General features: G+C 29.5%; 1 protein-coding gene across 1 annotated transcript in view; it reads left to right on the forward strand.

The window, feature by feature from the left end:
- The first annotated feature begins 4,739 nt into the window (after positions 1-4,739).
- Positions 4,740-22,742, forward strand: part of LOC106681006 (carotenoid-cleaving dioxygenase, mitochondrial) — a 78,936-nt gene continuing 60,933 nt past the window's right edge. The window contains exons 1-3 of the mRNA XM_014421102.3: positions 4,740-4,904; positions 8,250-8,371; positions 19,598-19,706. Of these exons, the coding sequence (XP_014276588.1) occupies positions 19,637-19,706 (70 nt within the window). The 5' untranslated portion in view covers positions 4,740-4,904; positions 8,250-8,371; positions 19,598-19,636. The remainder of the gene's footprint in view (positions 4,905-8,249; positions 8,372-19,597; positions 19,707-22,742) is intronic.

The following is a 22,742-nucleotide window of genomic DNA, read 5'->3' on the forward strand; positions in this document are numbered from 1 at the left end:
TAAAGATTAAATTATTAGATTAAATTTTTAAAACATTTTTACTCTTGCCATTGTTACTTATTTTTTTATTCTTATAATTGTTTATTTTATACTGATACTATTTCATGTTTTCCTTCCTTTTATTTATATGTAATTTCTTATCACTTTATTTTTACATAATATTTATCCTAGCTTAAATTACCTTATTGTATCTTATTGTTGTAATATTATCAGTTTTCCTTTTTTTTTTTCTTTTTTTTTGTATCTTTTTAGCCCTGATAAAGTGGGGCGAAACGTCGGACATTAAAATAGTTTTTAACTACTTGTTCTTTTTTTTACCGCAACCCTGACCATCTTCTTAAATTTAAATCTTTAAGGTCTTATATTTTTTTTTTATTATTTACCATTTCGTTTTCTGTTTTATCTGTTAAATTTTGGAGGTTAATTTCTTAAATCTTGTAAATTAATTTTTTTGGGTAAACATTTTCTAGAAACATATTGATTATCTTATTTTTTACTATATGCAACCTAGTTTCATCAGTTATTCTTATAGCTTTTTTTATAACAATTAACAATATAATATGATTCCCTAATGTTTTAATGTGTCATAGCGTAATTTGTGGACTGATATAAATGACCTGGGCAGAAAAACCTGCATGAAGTTGGTTTTTAGATGATATTGTTCTGAAATTGTAGTAATGTATGATAATTTATTAATAATATTTTCAATTGCTTACAATTGTTAAAGGTGATATGTATAATATAGGCTGTTTACGATAGATTGTCCTTGAGGATGGCTGAATTGGCCGAAAGGTCGGACGTACAAAGGAATAAAAAATGTTTTGAGACTAAAATAGGTTAAAATTTATTTATTCAAACAATATTAGCCAGTCTCAAGAAAGTGCAAAAATTATAAATATTGTGCACTATTTTATAATATAGGATTACACCGACACACATAGATAACAATACGCATATGCGATGAGGGAGCACTGAGGCGAGAAGTCACTGCCCAAAATCCCTTTACTCCACTAACTCAGGATTGCAATCATAATAAATCTAGCAAAGAGACAGGTTTTTTAGGCCATTCTCTTGGCTGTAAGCTGAGAGTGATGAAGCTGTGAGGACTCCAAACTGCCTAGCTTACTGTACTTAAGAATGCTGGGCGTCCCTCCAGGCAGTTCCTGGAATGTACTTGGATAAAATAAGGGCTCTATCTAGCTTTAGCCCATCTTCTTTGTGTCCATTAAATTTGAAAGTCCAAGGGGAAAAAAAAAACTATGCAAAGGAATTTCGGAACATAGAGAAATAATTCTTTAATTATTTTCATACGTATGTACGAGTTTTGCATACTAAATCGATAAAAATTAAATTTTTAGGATTGAAGGGTTTTTTCTTAAAGGTTGAATATTAAGAATGGATAAGTAAATATATTGTTTTCTTCTAATAACCGCCAAAATGAAAAATTTGGTGCATGAAATTATTTTACTTCTATTTCTCAATAATCTATAAATAAACTACTTGACCCAATGTTTTTTATTCTTTATTTTGTTCCAAGTATTTGTTCGTTTTTTATATTTTCTAATAGGGCTGATTTTTTAAAAATTTTTCTTTACTGCCTTGTTCGGATTTTGGATGTTCTTTCTGTAATGTGGCTGACAAACCAATATGACCTTTGAGAACATGGTTCCCGAAACGTGTGACAACAACACGAGAATATGAAATTCGCTGACATAGACAAGACGGAACATGGAACTGCTTGAATAAACATTTCGACTAGTATACTGAGTGTCGAGAGTGCGTTCTTGTAATTTGGTCAAACTTATACTGTCTTTTCCAAAAAATCAACGTGGCGTTTGCACATTTTATTACCATGTTTATTAAATATATCCAATTTTGAATGTTCTCTTAGTTTTGTACTCTTTGAATTTCAAGGAAGAAAAAAAATATTATAAAATGAAATGTTAATTGCTAATGAAAAGTGACTGAGCAAAAACAAATAAGGGAAACAAGAAATATATAGGTTTTATTATTCATACCTTTTTTTGATGAAATGTATGGAATTATCTTAATAATTTTTATGATTTTTGGAAGATTAAATCATGCAAGATATATTCGGTTCAGCTGATAGTTTAATGCGTATAGTCCAATTCACTATAACTTAAACCTTGATTATCTGGATTTTCCTTTCGTTTTCTTTTAAGTATTTTAAACTAATTTAATTAAGTAATGTTTTTTTAAAATTATTTATTTAATGTAATTTACAACAGTACAAAACAATACAATCGGTAAATATGTAGTATGTTTCATATACACTTGAAAATCTTTGGAAGGAACCACCCATTGGTGGTACTTCAAACATTAATTTAAATTAGAAGGTCCCGTGACCATCTTCTTTTCAGACGCCTTGGAAGATTATCAGGGATTGTTAAGGATGAAAGATTAAGAATTAATGGGTTAGAATGGTTAAGGAGTTTGGAATGAAAAGACGCATATCTGTTTTGGGTCAAATCTGCAACGAATGAGATGTTAAGGTCTTTGTGAATGAGTTTATTTGTAACGTAATAAGGAGCATCAAGGATTTTACATTGTAAAGATTGGATGCAGGAAGAATTTGATGGTTTGGTGGAGCCCCAGAGCTCAATTCAATATGTCCAAATTGGTCTGATTATCGTAGTGTATACTAATTTTTTGTAGTGAATGGGAAGTTTAGAGCATTTGTCAAGTAAGTGTTGTGTGTAATCGGAATCTACGAGCAGTTTCTTGTCGTTTCAGTCTTGAAATTCAGTAATGTTAAATTAATTTATAATACTAAAAATTTAGGGGAAAAAATTGAAATTACATCATGCTACTACATCACCCCCCTTGTCTTTTAATTTTACACTTTTACTAACAAAAAAATTAATAAAAGTTAAACTGACTCCTGAACTGTAGTTTCATAAGCTTTGGCCACCGGAACCTTTGAGCCAGGTTCATCACGTTGTGGTCACCAATTATTACTATACTTTTTTTTATATTCATGATGAATAAAAAAGGTAATGTTCACTTACTAATTCATAATTCATTTATTAATAGATATTAAAAATTAACATATAATAAAACATACTAAGTATATTTAACTTACCCTCAAACTAAGGCCAAAAAGTATTAAAGATTTTAGCAAACTAAATAAACTGTACATTTTAACCTGTCGTTTGCGTTTTGAGCACCTAAATCACTGGACACTTGTGATTTAATTTATTAAATATTTACATTTAGAGGAGATGGTGATTGATTGATTGATTGGCAGTGCTGCTAAAGTATCTTATATTTAATAGATCTTAGATTTTTCAAAACTAATAATAAATAATCCATTTTTAATAAACGTTATGAATTTTTTTAAACATTGGGTCATGTGTGTTGGAAAGAGCGTCCGAATTGGCTGATTATAGAACACATAAAAATAGAGATTGAAATTTTTGTAGATGCTCCCTTCCGTTTTGTTTCACATGTGGGTTCAAGCTAGGAGTGCAGTTCATTAAGGTATCTTGACAACACTCAACAGACTCCAGAGCTACCAGAATTTCATCCTAAGGCGGATCGTCGGGGTCACCACACTCCACAGCAAAACCATTTTTTTTGTCCCTCTCCCTCGCCATTTCTGGCATACGAGGTGCAACAGCAGTGGGGTAGTACGCTGGGTTTGTGCATGCCACTGCTTCCAAAAAGAGGACTATGAACAGTACCATCCATCAAGACCTCCAGCACCCCTCGGCGCCGGAGTAGATAGGCCAACGGAATAAACAATTCTTTGATGGTCTGACGCCCTGGGCAAACCCACTCATCCGAGAGATCGCAACTTCATCATAACCTAGCAGGTGGCGCTGCCTCTTTGATCGACGTTCAGGGAATAGGTTCGGTCTCAGTCAAAACCCACATAATCAATCATCAGTAGAGAGATCCCTTTCCACTCTCTACTCGTAGACGATAGTGGCCGAATAAAAGCACCACAATGTGTCCCTGCACACAGCGGATCCCATTTTAAAATGCTCTTCAAGCAACAATAGGGTCTTGGTTCTATTGTATCTGTATGTTTTTAAGTGTATGTACTGTATTTGCTTCAGTGATAATCAAAGAAGGGTGAGGAAAAAATATATAGTATCTTGTGTTAATTCCATTATAATAATGTGTATTTGTACACTTGTATATTACGTGGAAGGAAATGGACTCAGGAGGAAAAGGAGCGGCACTCTCAAAGGATGAAGGAGGTGTGGGCTCGAAGGAGCATAACCAAAATTGATTTATCGTACCCTCCAAAAGGGTTATCCGAAAGAGGTTGGGTTATGTGCAGAATTTTTAATGACTTGCAGTTAAAAAAATTTAATGAAAAAATAACTATCAAAGTTAGATAAAATCTCAAATAGAAAGAAGAAAATATCTCTTTGACCGCTTGTTGGAACTAAACTCGTTTTATTAAACATTATTTATAGTTTTTAAAAATATTAGGATAACCTTGACTACATATGATCAGAAAGCAAGGGAATACTTTCTAAACATATTATATACACGTAACGCACACTATTATATCATGTAACGGTAGAGAACAGCCGTGTATGCTTTCGGATCACTTTGTAATAGTTGTAAAGTTCATTATTATCGAATTTATCGTAAGCTAATGTTATAGTCATTGACATTAATGTGTTCATTTCATCTTAATGAAAATGACATTTTTTTTTAGACTAACACAGTAAATTAAATAATTGAAATGAACAGATGTCAAAAGCATTGTCATGTGTATTTGAAGCCTTTTTTAATATACGTATCTAACTAAATTATGTGATAAAGTGAGTGCTAAAATCATAAAATATCCAGGGGAAAATTCTTAATTTGAATTAATTACAAAGTTATGGATGAGATTCCCGAATATTTAATCATGTTCCAGCATGGTATGTACATGAGTTGTTTTCTACGAAGAATTTGTAATTTGATTGAATTATACTGAATGTGTTGTAATTTAATTTGTATTTGAATTACAGAGCAGTTTCAATAACTAGTAATTGTTTCAATTATTTTTCTAGTTTAAAGAACTTATTTGTGATAATTAATAATGGCAATAATATTTTATATTGTATCAAACATGATAAATGATAATAATAAAATTATAACTGATAACGATCAACGCAGAAGAATTGCCTTGAAAGAACGGCTCTTAGCATAAATGTATCGTTGATATCGAATCAGACTAATTCAGACCTAAAAAAAAACTGATTATAACTCGTATTATAACTAACCAAGAACAGTAATTATAACAAAGAACAGTAAAGAAAATGAAGAAACATTATTTAACTTTCATGAGCTCCCTTCAAACGTCGAATCCTTACATATGTAGTCCACTAAAACAAGAAAAACTAAGACAATTTTTAGAATTTTAATTGCGCTTCAGAACATTTTGTTTGCACTGTGATGTATTTGTTTTGCAGACTAGAAAGTATAATACTCAAATCTTTGATATGATAATGATACCTTTAAGTATATATTATCATATTCTTAAGTAGAATTTTACGCTTAAAAGATTTTCTCATGCCCTGTTTGCACACTTTTTTATTCAAGTATTTTCACAAGAAACTTTCTAATATCCGACACCTGGCGGAAATGTGTTTTCTTTCTCACTTATATATTATTCACACATTATAATTCTCAGAGTTTGGAATTGAAAAAATATCTTTTTTATATAATTTAGAGGTCCACACAAATCAGAAGGTAACTCCATTTTATAAAATAAAAAAAATAAAATACTAATTCAGTTTTTAGACGGTACTTTTTATTAAAAAAAAAGTCTAAAAAATATACCTTTTGAATTTTAATTTAACAACGTGGGCTGATATATATGTTTTTTGTGCGTTAAATATGAAAATAAACTACGCTTTATACCATCACGTACAAATTTTTCTCAAACTGATAGTATGGTAACCATTCAGGAATAACATTTCATTCTAGCAAATATATAATTCATTGTTATCACTGGAATGCGAGAAAAATATTATTCCCAACGGCACCAAAATATTTGAGTTTTGTTAAAGTATAGACAAGCAATAAAGGTTTGAAGTTAGAGGAAAAATTAGAAACAATTATATTTTTACTGACAACTGAGAAAAATTTAGAGCTTTTTCTCAATGGTTTTGTAACTTGAGAATTTGTTTCTTTTATTTTTCTTTAGCAGCGTATAACCTTCATTACTCGTTTAATTACCTATGGTAGTCAAATTCAAATGTGTTGTACGAGTTTTTTTTTTCTCATTCTGATGAATTGAACTATTCACTTTCTGAATTTGAAGGCCATAAAAATATTACGAATATACTTTATATAAGTATAAACGCATATATATGAGCACCTAGTAAAGTTTGGTTTGTGCCAATTGGTATAAAAAAAATCTTTTTGATACTTTAAAACAAGTTTCCCCAGTGTCAAGCGATCCACTGCAGTGTAACATGTTTGTTGATATTGGCAAAATGTTCAAACTCTGTGGTAAGCAACGTCAACCCTGTTTTCCATTCGAACTCTAGGCTCATAAGAATCGTAGCTGGATCTGTTAAAAATGCAATTTTTAATTTCCGAGGCCCCTTCAGGTCTATTAGAATTTAGGTTGCCTACAGTAATGAATCATGATTGGCTAGTTGAAACCTGTGGCAATCACTTTCTGTAATGTATGGCCGTTGGGAAATTCCATGTGGATATCTCCAGCTCCTTTCCGAATAGCATTTACGGTTAAACCATCGGTAGAGATCAAGATCTGGTTCACACGTTTTTAGGGTAGGTGCGGTCCATTTTTTTAGTGTTCGAGCTATGATTTCGGGTTGGTTCAAGCCAATTTCTTTGTGACGCCCGGATTTGAGTGACAATATCTGCAGGGACACTGGAGTCATCTACTATCATACAGTACAGCCTTTATTAACCTTTTATGACCAAATTAAAATGTTTTTTTACGAGAGAAACCAATGTGGATACCTTCATGGTCTGCAGGCAAAATTTAAAGATACTGAGTATATATTCGGATATAAAATAAGACTGAATATTTTATAAATTGTTATTTACTTTTATTGAGCAAGTGTTATGGAGTAGGTTTTACCTTTTTATGTAATTCAATTCCCATTTTCAACGTGATCCTGTAATGGGATTGAGATGCATTAGCTTTTGTGTTAAAATTAGGCATTTGTATATCTCTTCAACCCCCTAGTCTAAGAAGACCCGTAATAGACTTTATTTATTAAACCTTTATTTATAAAACACTTTATTTATTAGACCTCCGTTGATTATCAGTATTCCCTGATTTTGGACAACGGATGCTTTTTGGAAATCGGAGTCCCCAGTTCGTTATTCCATACTCCAGCGTGGGCCTGACATATCCCGTATATAGAGATTTGATGTGTTATGGTGTGGTTCCTAATTTGAACCAGGTAACACTCTCATAGGGTTTGTTCTTTTAGCAAACTTAGCGATGCACTTATCAATATGACTTCTCAATGTTAATCTGGGCTCCAAATTGATTCCAAGATAAATTGGCGATTCATCCTTTATAATCAACCTTACAATTAGCTTTAGATTTATGGATTCAGGGATATTTTTGATAGGTTGAAGATGGTGTACTCAGCTTTCCCTGTATTTATCTTCAGTATCCGATTTTCGGTCCATAATAGTAAGTTATCAAGTGCGACTTGAATCCAATATTTTAGGGTTGTGATTGACGTAGTCTTACATCAAAGGTCTATATCCATCAGCTTATCAACATGCTTAGATACATACATGCATACATAGATCAATCTAGCTCATCATGGATAAAATTGGTGACAGAACTCCTCCTTGGGGAACTCCGTTTTTAATTTTTTGGTTTCTGGTATGGATCTCTGTCGAGTGTACTCTGGCCATTCGCCTCTCCAGGAAATTGAAAATTGATATATTGATGAGGAAACTGATATGTCCTATTTTGGTCATTTCAATATTTGTTAATATAAACCTTATACAATACAACTAAAGACACATTTGTATTTCCGGATTTATTAGTTTTAATTATGTGTATTTATTTATTAAGATTAAGATAATTGATCTTATATATTTTTGCTAGCAATACATTTTTAAGTCAAGTTCATACTATTATTATTTTTTAATATGTTCTTTTTAGTTTTGTTTTTTTATAATTGTTTATTTCATAAGTCGACAGGCCATTATATTGGGTTGCTCTTCTTGTGTTTTACCTCCGACTGCGGGCCATTTATCACGTTATTTTCTCTTTTCAGAAATGTGATACTCCATCACTGTCATTCCCGTTGGCAATTGAATGCTTTCCATCGAAAAGGGAATGCCACTATTTTCTCGGCCAAACAAAGAAAAATGTGAACAATATGTCCTTACCTAACAGGTAAGTTCCAAAGTTTTCAAGTAATAATTAGTCATATTGTTTCAGGATAGGGAGGGAGTTGAAAAAAGTAGGTATATATGTTCATTTACAATCTACTATTTAAAGATACTGAGTTTATATTCGGATATGAAAAAAACAACAAAAAAAACCATTAAGGGTAATGCTATGTGGCCTATGTATATTTTTTTTTAATTATATTATTTCAAAATTTTTTGAGACAAGGTAATTATTTATTAAATAAATCAAAAATTAGTATCCAATTCTGTCTCAACACTTTATTTTTCACTAGTCCAACGTTTCGGCCATTCTAGCCATCTTCAAGGACATCTAAATATTCAACAGCTTATATTATATCTTCATTTTTAACACTTACAACATCATTATTCACTATATAATATAACCTACCTTCAATATAAACTCTATTGCAGGCTATTCTGCCCAGGTCATTTTCTTTATTATAAGTTCAAAACCTATTCCAACAGTCAATTATTAAAAAGTCATATTTATTATTAATAAGCTTACTGAGCTTAAGTCTAGTTACCTATTTATTTAAAATTTAAAAACATTAACATTTAATTTTCCTCTATAAGATTATCAACAATTAAATACACCACCATATAACAAACCATTTATAACCTATTTCGATGTCCTTGAAGGTGGCTAGAATGGCCGAAACGTTGGACTAGTGAAAAATAAAGTGTTGAGATAGAATTGGATACTATATTTTTTTGTTAGTCCAAACATATCCAGGCATTGTATAAACGAGATAAAACCCAGCTCTTCTTCTACATATACTGTATTGCCATTTTCTTTTTTATTACTTATTTATTTATCTTTTACTTATTTATTTATCTTTTACTTATTTATTTGTTTCAAACTTCTTTTATCTCTTTTTAATTTATTTATTTTTAACTTATTTTATTTCAATTTTGATGACAAAATAATTACCTATTTCTATTTTATTTTAATTCGTTCCTGCATTTTCATTTATTTACGACGCTTTCCTTTTATTTTTTTATGTGGGCTTATTGAAAGCATCAATTTTAAAGTCCATAAGTTGAAAATAAAACTTTTGTAGTAAACTCAATATTTGCGACAGATCACCAGAAAAGAGGGATATGATATATGCTAGGGCGGGATATAATGAGAGGATACAATATGTACTGTTAATAACGAAAAAAAATTGCAAAGAAAGAAAAAATAAATACAAATTTAATGTAATGTAGTTATTAAAAATAAATATTGTAGCAATGTACTTCATTTATATTATTTTTTATATTGTCTTTTACGATAGATTAGTATGCTGTGTAACTATAGTAACTCACTTTATTCGGGCAGCATCGCTTCCTGTCAATAAAGCATTTCTCTCATGGGGAGGAATAACTTTTTTACTTTAACTTACATTTATGAAGTATGTAATTAGGGAAAATGTTGAGAGTCTTAAAAAACGACCATACTGCTGATATTGAGGAAGCAAAAATATCACTAATTAATCCCAAAAATAGTTAGCATCTGTGCTATTATATGAAAAAATATATATAACGTATTCCGAACGAGGTTACGAGAAACAAAGTTTATTTTCGTATTTCGCAGCTCTAGAGAAGCTATATTACAAATTTTCATAAAAAAATTTTTTTTTTCTCAAACTTTCGCTTTTCAATTTCGGTGGCTCTTGTTTTTTTAAGAACATCAAGCTCCTCCTAATTTACGTGAAACTTAAAATTATCGTAAGATCTATATAACTACACGAAACAAAATAAACTGGACGGAATATCTACGTAAACAAAATAGGAAATTTTCTTTAATTTAACTATTGTTTCTCCCTTAAATTGAGTGAAATCTATAATGTATTCATACGATTCATAAGTGCGGATATTCGGTTTTCCAGCAGTGGTTGTAACTTCCAATAAATTAAATCCAAAAATTTGTATTTCTTTATTTCTATGATTATTTATATTTAGTAGTTGTAAATGGTATTGAAAACGAATCTTACAATCTTAAACAAAAAAAAAAAAAAATCTAGACTAATTTACTAGTGAAGTTTTTTAGTTTAGTATTTTTTTAAAAAATAAATTCAAGCTCATTAATTACAATCGCCAATATTTTTTTTCTTAATCTATATAAGGAAAAAAATTAACTGATATGTAATAAACATTAAATCCTTATAAATGAAAGGCTGGTAAGAATAATATAAGAAACCTTTATAATTTTATATAATGTTTTATTGGATTACTGGAACCAATTTAGTTTAATACGGCTCCTTCGCCATATCACTGTGTTCGCGCCTTTCTTCAGACATTGTTAAAGAGTGACGTTTTAAGTCAAACAGTTATGATAATATTTTTAGTATATGATGGACGTATATGAGGCTAATAGTATGATCAACTACTCGTTTCTTTTGTGGTATGGACTGGCGGGGGGAAATCACGCTAACGATTTCTGAGGCCCCAAAACCCTTATTCTAACAATTTACGATAACCCCATCCGCGGTGTTTCGATGTGTAGTGACAGACAGATAGACATTGATTTTACGAGAGTAGATTATTGGATTTAAGACTGTTACATGTAGTAGTAGGATGTAGAGTCAGAAGTTTGTTTTATAAATAGATGGTACTAGTTGCTTCGCTAAGGCCAACTTTCAGTGTTTAAACTTTTCCAGAGATTAAATAAATTTTTATCAAATAAATATTAATTCTGCTAATGATGAATATCTATCATTAAATAAGTAACAAAGTAATTAACTAAGCTAATGAATCAAATGAAATATATTTTGTATATATGTATTGACTAAAATTGTCATCAGTAATGTTTTAATATTGATTTATTATTCCTACATTGCAGTAATATAAACGTCATGTCAGTAAAAATGCTTGAAATACTAAAATAATAAATTATTGATAAAAAAAATAATTTTTTATTTATTTATTGTAATTTACAACTGTACAAAAAAAAATACAACAGGTAAATATGAGGAATGTTTCAAACACTTGATAATCTTGGAAGGAACCACCCAATGGTTGTACTTCAAACATTAATTTATATTTAATGGTCCCGTCGCTGTTATTTCCAGATACCTAGGAGGATTATTGGGGATTGTTAAGGATGAGAGATTAAGAACTAATGGGTTAGGATGGGTAAGGAGTTTGGAATGAAAGGACGCATATCGGGCCAAATCTGCAACGAAAAAGATCTTAAGGTCCCATCCACAAAGGGTTTATTTGTGACGTAATAAGGAGCATCAAGGATTTTGGAATCTTAGGATTGGATAGAGCAGGAATTCGATAGTTTGGTAAAGCCCTGGACCTAAATTCAGTATGTCTATATTGGTATAATTATCATACTATATAATATTTTTTGTATTGAATAAGAAGTTTAGAGCGTTTATTAAATAGGTAATCGAAATCTAAGAACAGTTTCTTGTCGTTTGAGTCATATGGGGATTCCAACTAAGTCACTTGAAGATGGAATCCTAAGTAGCGAATCTGTTCAAGAGGATTTAGTTGGAAATTTAAAAAAAGATACTGAAGGACAGATGGTAAAAATAATATTAAGTAGGTAAAAAATATACAAGAAAAAGAAAGGAAGTTTATAAAATAGCAATAATCTAATTATAGGTACACTAAAAATTAATAATAATTTAATTATCTTACTTTATATTTTTAATCAGTATTTTTATATTGTTTTTTATTACTTTTCATATTACATTTTCTTTTCGGATGCCACTATAACACATTAAAGAAATGCGGCTTTTCGGTTCTCAGTGAAAAATGCAAAAAAATTAAAACTGACCGGTTTGGCCTAGGCGGATCTGACATTTGCAAAAAGTTAATTTCAGACACATGACGTTGATTCTTCGCTACAGACAGAAGAAGGTTTTTTTGCGTATTCACAGAGAATAAAAAAAAAGTTTTTTTTTTTTTTAAGCGTGCTCCAATGGTATTGCTGTTTGGTTATAAATTAAGAACATGCACAAAAGTTTTTTGTCTTTAATTTTGTATAGAACGTTTATTTTCAAAACATATTTAGTTTTCAAGAAGTAAATGAAAAACTGAAAAACAAATCCAAACTTTTGACATTTTTCTTATTTTATTTGTAAAACAGACGACTGGCGAGGTGGCAAACTTAAAATTAATATTAAGCATACCCAAAAACCTAGAATCGTAGAGGAAAATTGTCCACACTTTTTTGCTTAAAACACGCTTTTTGAACCTTAGATAATTAAGACCTAGATGATTATAACTCTGATTTGATTTTATATGGCACAACCTAATGAAAAAAACTCCTTTTATTTTGCATTGGACGTATTTCTAATGTAGTATTGGATTACTCTATATAGACTATCCCAACATTATCTTAATTATTAAAAAAAAAAAAACAATCTATGGAAGGTCTGTAAGGCTAGTGCCTAACAAGGACCCGAGTTCGAATCTGGCTGTGACAGTTATTATTTATCCTGTTGCTGTTGCTAGGAGTCTCTCCTGCGTGTTTCTATTGTAATGAAAGATGAGTCATTAGGTACATTCTTTATTGTCTAAAAACCAATGTTTTTCTCAAACAAATAGCAACATATATATAATCATTATGAACAAAAATATTTATTCAACAAAAAGTTTGTTTTTTTAGCTAAAAAAAAAACACATAATTAATATTCCAATCATATGGTGAGAAGTTTCAAATGAGTTTGCCACTAAAATGAATATGCATCAATGAAACATAAAATGTGTTATAAATAAAAATAGGTTTAAAATAAATATACTATTGAAATTAAAATGTTGATAATAATTTCGGCAGTAGCAAACGCATTTTAAATATTCTCTTCACTTACGCCGACTATTGCGCTTGAAAATATTAACATTAATAATATTATCTTGCTATCACAAGTCAATCATATAGCTTTAGTAGTCCTCCGGGGACCAACTAGCCTCATTAAGTAAGTGTTTACCTCTAATTGGGGAAAAGTCTGACTTGTACAACTGTGGGTCTAGTAACATAGTACAAGAGCCGGGAAGAAAAAAAGGCAGTTATCTCACCTCAATTTTTGATTACTTTAATGAAAACTATTTATAATTAATAGTCAAATTAATGAGTCTGCCAAGTATAGGTAGGGGGAATACAAAATGGCGGCTGTTTCAAAACCTTAAAAAAACGTTAATTTTTCATTCGAAGTTCTATATCTTAAAAACAGCCAACAACACTAGAAATTCTAAGAAAACATTATTTAAAGAATAGTAAATTTTCTGAAATATTAGCCCTAAAAGAGCTATTTATGTCCAATACTTCTCGAGATATAGCTTTTTAAAAAGCAAAATTTCTTAAAAATCTACTAAAAGATTAGTAGTTAGTTAATTTATTTTGAAAAATCTATATCTCAGGAACTATATGACGTACAGATGTCTATTATCACTCACATTAAAGCTATTTTAATGGACTATAAAGAAGTTTATGACCTTTAACTTCCTAGGAATAGTAGTTTTCATGATATTTGCTAAAATAAATTGATTTATAGTTGTTCCGACAATAAGTTTGATTTATGAAAAACGTCATTTCAGAAACCATTGGATGTACAGATGTCTGCCAGCGATCAAATTAAAGCTAGTTAAATTTACTACGAAATATTTAATTATGTTTATCAATTTATTTTAGCAAATATCATGAAAACTACTATTTCTACGATGATAAACATCATAAACTACTTTATAGCTCATTAAACTAGCTTTAATTTGAGTGCTAATAGACATCTGTACATCAAATGAATTTTGTGATATAAATTTTTCAAAATAAATTCACTAACTACTGAACTTTTAGTACATCCCATACAACATTTTTAAGAAATGTTGCTTTTTAAAAAGCTATATCTCGAAAACTATTTAACGTAAATAACTCTATTAGGGCTCATATTTTAGCAAATTTACTCTTCTTTAAATGACGTTCTCTTAGGTTTTCTTGTGTTGTGCCTACGTTTTAAGCTATAGAGCTCGGAATGAAAAATTAGTTTTTGTTTATCGCTTTGAAATAGCCGCCAATTTTTATTCCCCCTACCTATACTTGGCAGACTCATCAATTTTAATTAGTAATTATACATAGTTTTCATTAAAGTAATCAAAAATTGGGGTTAGATAACTGCCTTTTTTCTCCTCTTGGGCTCTTGTACTAACAGTACGCCTTTACAAATGACACCTCCCCTAACCATTCATGGATTGTAGTGATGCATATATTTTTTTTTTTATTTAACCCCAATCTATGGTGAAATATGTTTGGAATACGACAAATTAAAAATAAGTTCGTATATATACAATAAAGTATTAATATTAGAAGAAGACAGTTAACCGTATGAAGTAGATTGTAGGAAGTTAGTCCGGGTGGCGGTCAATAAAGGTTTCAAAATAGTAACAAAAAACTATTTATTGTTAACCGACGTTTCTTCCTACTTTTCAGGGCTTCGTCAGGGCTCATGATAATGGTGGCATACAAACCAGTTGGTACACCATTCTTATCAGCTCTGACGAAGCCATGTAAAGTTGGAAGAAACGTTAGTTAACAATAAATAGTTTTTTGTTACTATTTTGAAACTTTATTGACAGCCACCCGGATTATCTTTCTCCCATCAAAATAAAATAATAAGTTCTGAGACTACCAAAGCATGTAAATATAAAGTAATATTTTTTCTTCTTATAATATGTTTAAATTAATTTTTAAAAATAGTTTGGATTTTACAATTTTTGATGTTCAAATTTATCAGTTTTACAACATTTTATTGAAAGAATGGAGTTATAGAACAAAGTTGAAGGGGCTTTGAGAGGCGGGCTTGAACTAAGCCGAAGCCATGGCGACCGACGGGATCGCTCAAAGGCTCCTTGATTAATCCTATTGTTGGATTAACTCTCCGCAGCATTATCTGCTATATCCTCATTCAGTTCCATGTTTGTCAGTATAGCTTCTTGTCTTCTGTCATGTCGGGAATCCTATCTGTAATTACATCCGATTGACATCCAAGCAACTGGGAGCTTGCGCGTTACATGAATACACGAGTTTTCAAACTCAATTCTAACTCGTATTATTTAGCTTAAAATCATTTGTAATTCTATGTGTAGGAATAAATAGTCGAAAAGGAAAAAAAAAATCGACATTATGTGAAGTAAAATTTGAAAATACTTTTTTTAAATCCTTATTACATCGCTAATGAAGTCTGCCTGTCAGATCATGATAACTGTAAAAACAGCAGGTGTTCCGGAGAAACTAAAAATTAATTTTTAATTAGGGGGCTTTGAGTGAGTATTGTGTAATTATACGCTAGAAAAAATCCCGGATAGGGCCGTGGACTCGGAACTCCCAACTTTTGGATTGGTAGACAGGCGTGTTACCACGCTTCTACGGTAACCCCCATTAAAACTTAATATTGAAGTATTGAATATGCACAACACCCCCCAAAGATTATTGTATTCCAAAACAATTTAAAATGTTTGCTTATTTTTCATTTGAAGCTCCATATCCTTAAATCAAAAGCATTATAGAACTTTATTTAAAGTAGAACAAATTCTCTTAAAAACGACTAACCAGTAGTTAGTGAATTTAGTTATATTTTAGACGTACAGATTAAAGCTACTATAGGCAAGCACACAAATTAAAGCTAGTTTAATGCGCTATTAATTAGTTATAACGTTTAACTTCCTAAGAGTAGTAGTTTCCATGATATTTGCCCAAATAAATTCATAAGGCGTTAATTTCTAGTTGTTCAGAAAAAAAACTTAAAGTTTATGAAAAATTATATCTCAGGAACCATTAGACGTAGAGGACATGGGCGTACCCATAGGGGAGCAGCTTCCTCCCCCCTTAGGAGTGAAAAAAATTATTAATTTAATAAATAAATATTTTTTCAAGCAAATACTAATTATGATAACTAATAAAGCACTGGGACAATTATATATAATGTTTCGCCTTTTCCGTGGAATGTCACAATCTGATTAACTATGGCTTGCCCCCTCCCCCGATTGACTATGCTTGTCCCCCCCCTTAATTTTAATCTTAGGTACGCTCTTGGTAGATGATAGAATTATTTTTTAAAAATTTTCATTTCAGTCCTGTTCTACTATTCCAATGAGGATAAATCCTATCTGATTTTAAAGACATCGTACATTGATTTACCGAGTTTAATCAAAATTGTTTGAGTGGTTTTTAGAACAATCCTAAAAAAAAAAAATTGGTTGATCCATTTATAAGGAAAAGTTTCGGTTACATCCCCGACTTAAACGTGCACTAAATATGTAATTTTAGTTTCGTTTTTCAAGTTTTTAACTCGTGAATTTTGTATTATCTACTGGAACATCGGTGTGCTAATAACTGTAATATGGTTATTCTTACACTATTCAACGGAAATTAATTTTAAATTTAATTAATTGTCAGCAAGGATTAGAAACATAATAGCAATTGGAAGACTGCCTTGCTCAATATTTTAAATAGTCGGGAGATAGAGCATTAGCTAGCCACCTGTAATCCTTTCGATTGATCATTCACATTCGATGCGGAATGACATTCTGGAGTGTTAGTCGAGTGACATTCCAGATAACTGAAATTTATATCAATTTTGAACGAACTTGACAATAAAGTCCGTTTTCATTTTGGACCCTATGTTCAGAAAATATTATCATTATTTCTATATTAATACTATATATATTTTTTTCTATCAATAAATAATATAAAACATTTAATAATTTAAAAAAATAAATAAATGAACATAAAATATGCGTGTGTTTTTATTATTTTATTTTGTCAACAAAACTAATTTTTATTTATTTCTAACCAAAAACCTACTTATTTATGAACATAATTGATTTTTATTTATTTCTAACCAAAAATCTATTATGGCTACTACAATTTGAGAAACGTACCTTTTTCTTTTATTTCTCCATCTAGCTTATTCATACAACCATTCAATTTTTTACGTATTCCCTAATTTTTTTAGATCAAAAAATAGATATTTATGCTTAACAGTTCGATGTTTGTAGCCCATTCTGTACAAATTCGTGTATCCTTTCCAGGAATCTGATACAACTACACTACGGTACAACTTCGTTTGCATATCTCCAATATATTTTTTTACCAAAAAAATTCATTTTATTGTCCTGTGAACATTCTGGGAAAAATGTTTTTACTCTAGTGTAACGCAAAATGTCCTTTTTAGCATTATTAACACGCAAAAAGTGCTTTTAAATGTGTACATTATGAATTTAATTTTAAAATGAATATCAAGTTATCATTAACTAAACAATGAACATATCTTTTAATATTATATAAATTATTATTCTATAGTGGCAATACTATAATTAACAAGTACCTGTTTCTGCAGCTATCGTCTGTTGCAATCCGAACACAAAGTTATTTACTGAAAATTACTGAATAAATTGAAAATAGTTATTTTAAGCATTATTTTTATTGGTTTTATCGTTTTTTCAAATAACTATTGAATGTTAATCAGATGAACTTTACCATACATCTATTTATCCTGTCTATCAAACAGGCATCTATAACCAAAATCTAAAGCGGGTGGGACCACAGGGCACAGCTAGTAACAAATAATGAATTGATTATTTTTATTTTTAATTCTCTAGATCATTAAAACAAAGTTAGATAATGAAGCTTAGGGAAATTCATGATAAAAGCCAGCCCTATAGTCATATAAAGTCCAGTAACTAGGACAGTTAGAGGCTAAAAGTTTATTCCTAGGTCCTTTCCTGGATAAAACAAACACGGCATCCATCTCTTGGAAATGTGGCCGGGACCTAAACAGAGAAGCTTAGAAACTTTTACTTGACTGGTTGGCCTAACTCGTGCCGTCGGATGTTCTGGTAATAAGGGGTGATAGCTTCGTTTCTGCCTGTTCTGTTCAATTTGTTGAAGTGGCTTATTTAGCTAATGTAACGGAAGAGAAACTTGTCCTGTCGTATCATTTTAGATATTTCCTTCCATAATTTATGATCGATGTACCGAAATGTACAAAACTTATTTAAGGGCTTTGGGATTGTTGTTGATCCAATTATATTATTATAATAAACTTAAGTATTCCATGAAACTGTAAGTTGGAATTTAATTATTGATAAATACAATCTGTAAAGATGCGGGCCGTCTGTTAGGCGTCGTTACTGCAGGGTTCGAATCCGCACTTAGGGTCGACTTTTATATTTATGGTGGCCCCACAAAAATAACAGTATCTCAGAAATTACTAGCAAAGCGTTAAATGAAAAAAAAAACTCTTAGATGCTAATTCAGTATCACACAGTCAACCTTCTTTGTTACATGTTATGTTTGTGATAAGTAATTTTAATTTTAATCTTATGTGAACTATTGACTAATTAGGGTAATTTATGGACTGATTAAACGACCTGGACAGAATACCCTGTATAAAGTTGTTTTTTTTTTTAAATGATTTGGTTCTAAAATTTTATTAAGATTGTCCTTGAGGTTGGCCGAAACGTCAGACTTATAAAAGAATAAAAAATGTTTTAAGACTAAAATGGATAACATTTTATTTATTTAAATGCCTAGTTATTGTTATTAATTTATCCTCACTTTACTATTAATTTGTGGACATTTGTCATATCAATGCAACTTTTTTTTTCTTTTTTTATATTCCAAACTAAATGTAAGTACTATTTTAATTTAAATCTTTATTTATTTTTTTATTTTGGTAATAATTAATTTACTTAACCTATATATGGAAATACAGTAAGGGGAGTATTGCCGTCGTAAAAAACAAAGAAGTAGCCCATGTGAAACCAGCTGGGATTATTTTCAACTCAAAGTAAGTCAGTAAGTGAAAGTTCGTGATGCGCGCACATAGAAATTACAATTATTTTACTAAATAATTATGAATACGTGTTTAATCATTTTTTAAGTAACGTATGTGTATAATTTATTTTATTTTAATTTTTTGTTCTCTCTTCGTATATATATATATATATTATTTTTAGAAGATATTTTGCTTCACTGTTCTCCGTCTTGAATATTTTTCTTGAAATTTATGTTTATCTAATTTTTTTTTTATTCACTCTTGCAATTGTTCGGAATCATTCAACATTCCTTACCTATGTAAAGAAAATATTAAACATTTTATTGCTATATTGATATGCTAAGAGAATAGTAATAAGTCATCTCTCCAAATATTATACAAGGAGAAACTTCTGAAATATGTTACACAACTAGTAAAGAATGAGTAATGTTTGTCTATTCCAGTGGCGTGGTTGGATAGTGGGGGACAACCAAGAGTCAGATATGGTATCGTACGCCAAGCTGTTCAGGACTACCGAAGAACAGGTCCAACCGATTGAGGCCTCTGTCCTTGGTGAGTTTTTGAGTTTATATTATCTAAAATTTAATATAATAATATTTATTATATCGTTTTAAAATTGTTATTATCAATTATGTAAATAAAATCCTATATTTAAAACCCCTAATAATTAATTTCTTTTGAGATATTGTTCCGAAGTTCCAAAAGAGGATTTTATGTATATCTCTTCACGGGAAATTTTTACCTTATATTAGATTGAAGCTATATTTTGTCTTTATCTTTCATATCGGTGTAAAGTTTGGATAAAGTGACTGTGTCTTTGTATTTATTAAAAATATATATCTACAATAGTCAAGAAAAATACTATCACTATAAATATATACTTTTTTTCCTTTATTTTCTTTATATTTTAAGTTGCTTCTAACAATCATAAAAATTAATCATTTCAGAAAAACCTCTTGCATGTGTTTTTTGATTGTTGATATAGCATCTAAACATAGTTATAAAGAAAAGAAGGGATATGAAATTGTTATCTGAAACGATCTAATTCTTATAAATTAAAAATATAGAAAATTAAAACACACGATTAGCTATGATAAATTCTTGTTTTTTTTTTAAATATTACTTAGATTAAATGCTAACTTTAATTGCTACCATACCAGTTAATAAAACTGGACTGGCTAATATAAAGCTATTCTTCGTTCTAATTATTTACTTGAAAATAAAACTTATATTATTTGATAAAACTTATTATATTTGATACAATTAACGATTTGCATACAACAAACATTTAATTCATGATTTAAATACAGGGAAATTATTCGACAAAAGGCTAATAAGGAAGCAATAATATCTTGATTTCGTATGCAAGATGTCCCCTAGAAAAATATTCTATAGTATACGAAGCACGACTTAGATAAAAACAAATCATTGTTTCCAAGGTTAAAATCGAAATATATATTTTCAACCATAAACAAAATACTCTTCAAAGATACTTTCGAATTCAACTGAAATTTAAATAAATTATTTATATATATATATATATATATATGTGTATTTTTTCCCAAAAAGGCTACAAAAGTTTTGTTGAACTTGTTATTTCAACAAGCGGTCTAATGTGTTAATTATCTGTTTGGTCCTGTCACCAATTAAATAAATTTACAAGGATTAAATTCAGAATTTTTTAAATATTTTACTGAAGTACTGTTATTTATTTATTTTTAATAACTAATCATCTGTTATTGTCAGTAATATTTTAAAAAGTAATAAAAGAAATTACAAAAAAAAAATTCGAAGTTGAAAACAAATTTCCGGAAATATTATAAGAGTATAATATAGTTTTAAGCCTTATTTAACAGGTGGTGTCACTGTTGTTATGAAGTTAAGTACCGAAATTAATTACTTGCTTCAACTCAAAAATAAAAATTAATTAGACGTTAATAGTAGAGGCCCATGGAAATACCCAAGTAAATTCACTGTGAATTATTTTATAATTTTTCTTCTCATCTTTTAATTTGAAGAAATAATGTTCTCATTGTCTATAAACCATCAAATTGCTCTTGTCAATAATTCCTTTTTATTTACTGGTAGCCGAAACATGAGTAGTAGCATACTTTATAATTATAATGAATTGATATATATGAGGGTTTAAGCAATTGATACAAGCAACTGGGGTTTGAGCTATAGCAACTGGAAGAAAACTGCTTTTTCGTTTATTTATTTTTATAACGGACCTTTTTAATCTATAAGAAAAAAAATTACACGTTTAAAAAAAAACATTAAAAAACAAATTTTTTTTTGTTAAAAAAACATATTTGTTTTTTACTTATATAATGAAATAATTATTTATTATTAATAAACCATTTTGTAATTTTTTTTTTTTATGCATCGATGAGTAGTTCTTCATCAACGTGCAAAGTAAATAGAAAGGAACGTTTAACGGTTTTTTGGGTATTAGAAGGAACTAGAATATAGGTCACGTTAAAGACAGCTCTCTATTAATCATTTAGGTTGTTATTATTGAAATACTTGTTGAATTAAACCAAAAATGTTTGGAATATAATCATAATTTATTACGTCCTAATTAATATAAATTTAATATTGCATTGTGCTTTGAAGCGTCATTTTCTATTTCACTGCGCACAATAACAATCCACTTAACATCAATTAAGAACTTGGAGTTTAAACACAATTGCTAAAGTCTTTATTAATAGTTGTTGATGTCCTTCTATTTCAATGTCAGCTTTAAAGTCGAGAGTATCTTTGAAGATAATTTTATTAATAGTTTAAAATATGTTTAACGATTTTAACCTTGGGAACAAGGAACTGTTCTTATGTGAGTCGTGATTTGTATATAATAGAATATTTTTCTATGAGGCATCTTGAATACGAAATCAAGATATTATTGCTTCCTTATTATAATTTTGTGGAATAATTTCTCTGTATTCAAATTGTGCATTAAAGCTTTTTATTGTTAACCAATTGGCAATTGTATTAAATATTTTCCGATTAAAATAAGTTTTATTTTCAATTAAATATATAAAACAATAATTACTTAATATTAACCAGTCCAGTTTTGTTAACTGGTATGGTAGCAATTGAAGTTTGATTTTAATGGAAGTAATTGTTAAAAAATAATCTAGTAAATACCTATATTTTTTATAATACAATTAATCAATAATCATGTGCTTATATTTTCTCTTTTATTAACTTATTAGAGTCAGAATTATGTGGTTTCAGATAACAATGTTATATCCCTTTTCTTTATCAAATCTTGAGATGTTACATCAACAATTCAAAAGTACCTTTTATAGCTTAAATGATTTAGCTTTAAATGATTAATTTCTGTGATTGCTAAAAGTAATTAAAAATTATTAAATAATTAAATAAGCGAACAAAAAAAAAAAGACTTTTTTCCAAGTTGAAAAAAAATTTACAGAAATAGCTGTGGCAAAATAGGTGCAAAACATCTCGAAAAACAAGATAGTTTAGAAATTATCTAGCATATTAAGCTAATGGAGGCAATTGAGAATGACGAAAAACCTATAAATAAACTTAATTTATTAAAAGGATTTTGCGTTTCCATTTATG

This window comes from Halyomorpha halys, unplaced genomic scaffold (assembly GCF_000696795.3).
Source record: "Halyomorpha halys isolate HHAL.00 unplaced genomic scaffold, Hhal_1.1 Scaffold303.1, whole genome shotgun sequence".
NCBI lineage: Eukaryota > Metazoa > Arthropoda > Insecta > Hemiptera > Pentatomidae > Halyomorpha > Halyomorpha halys.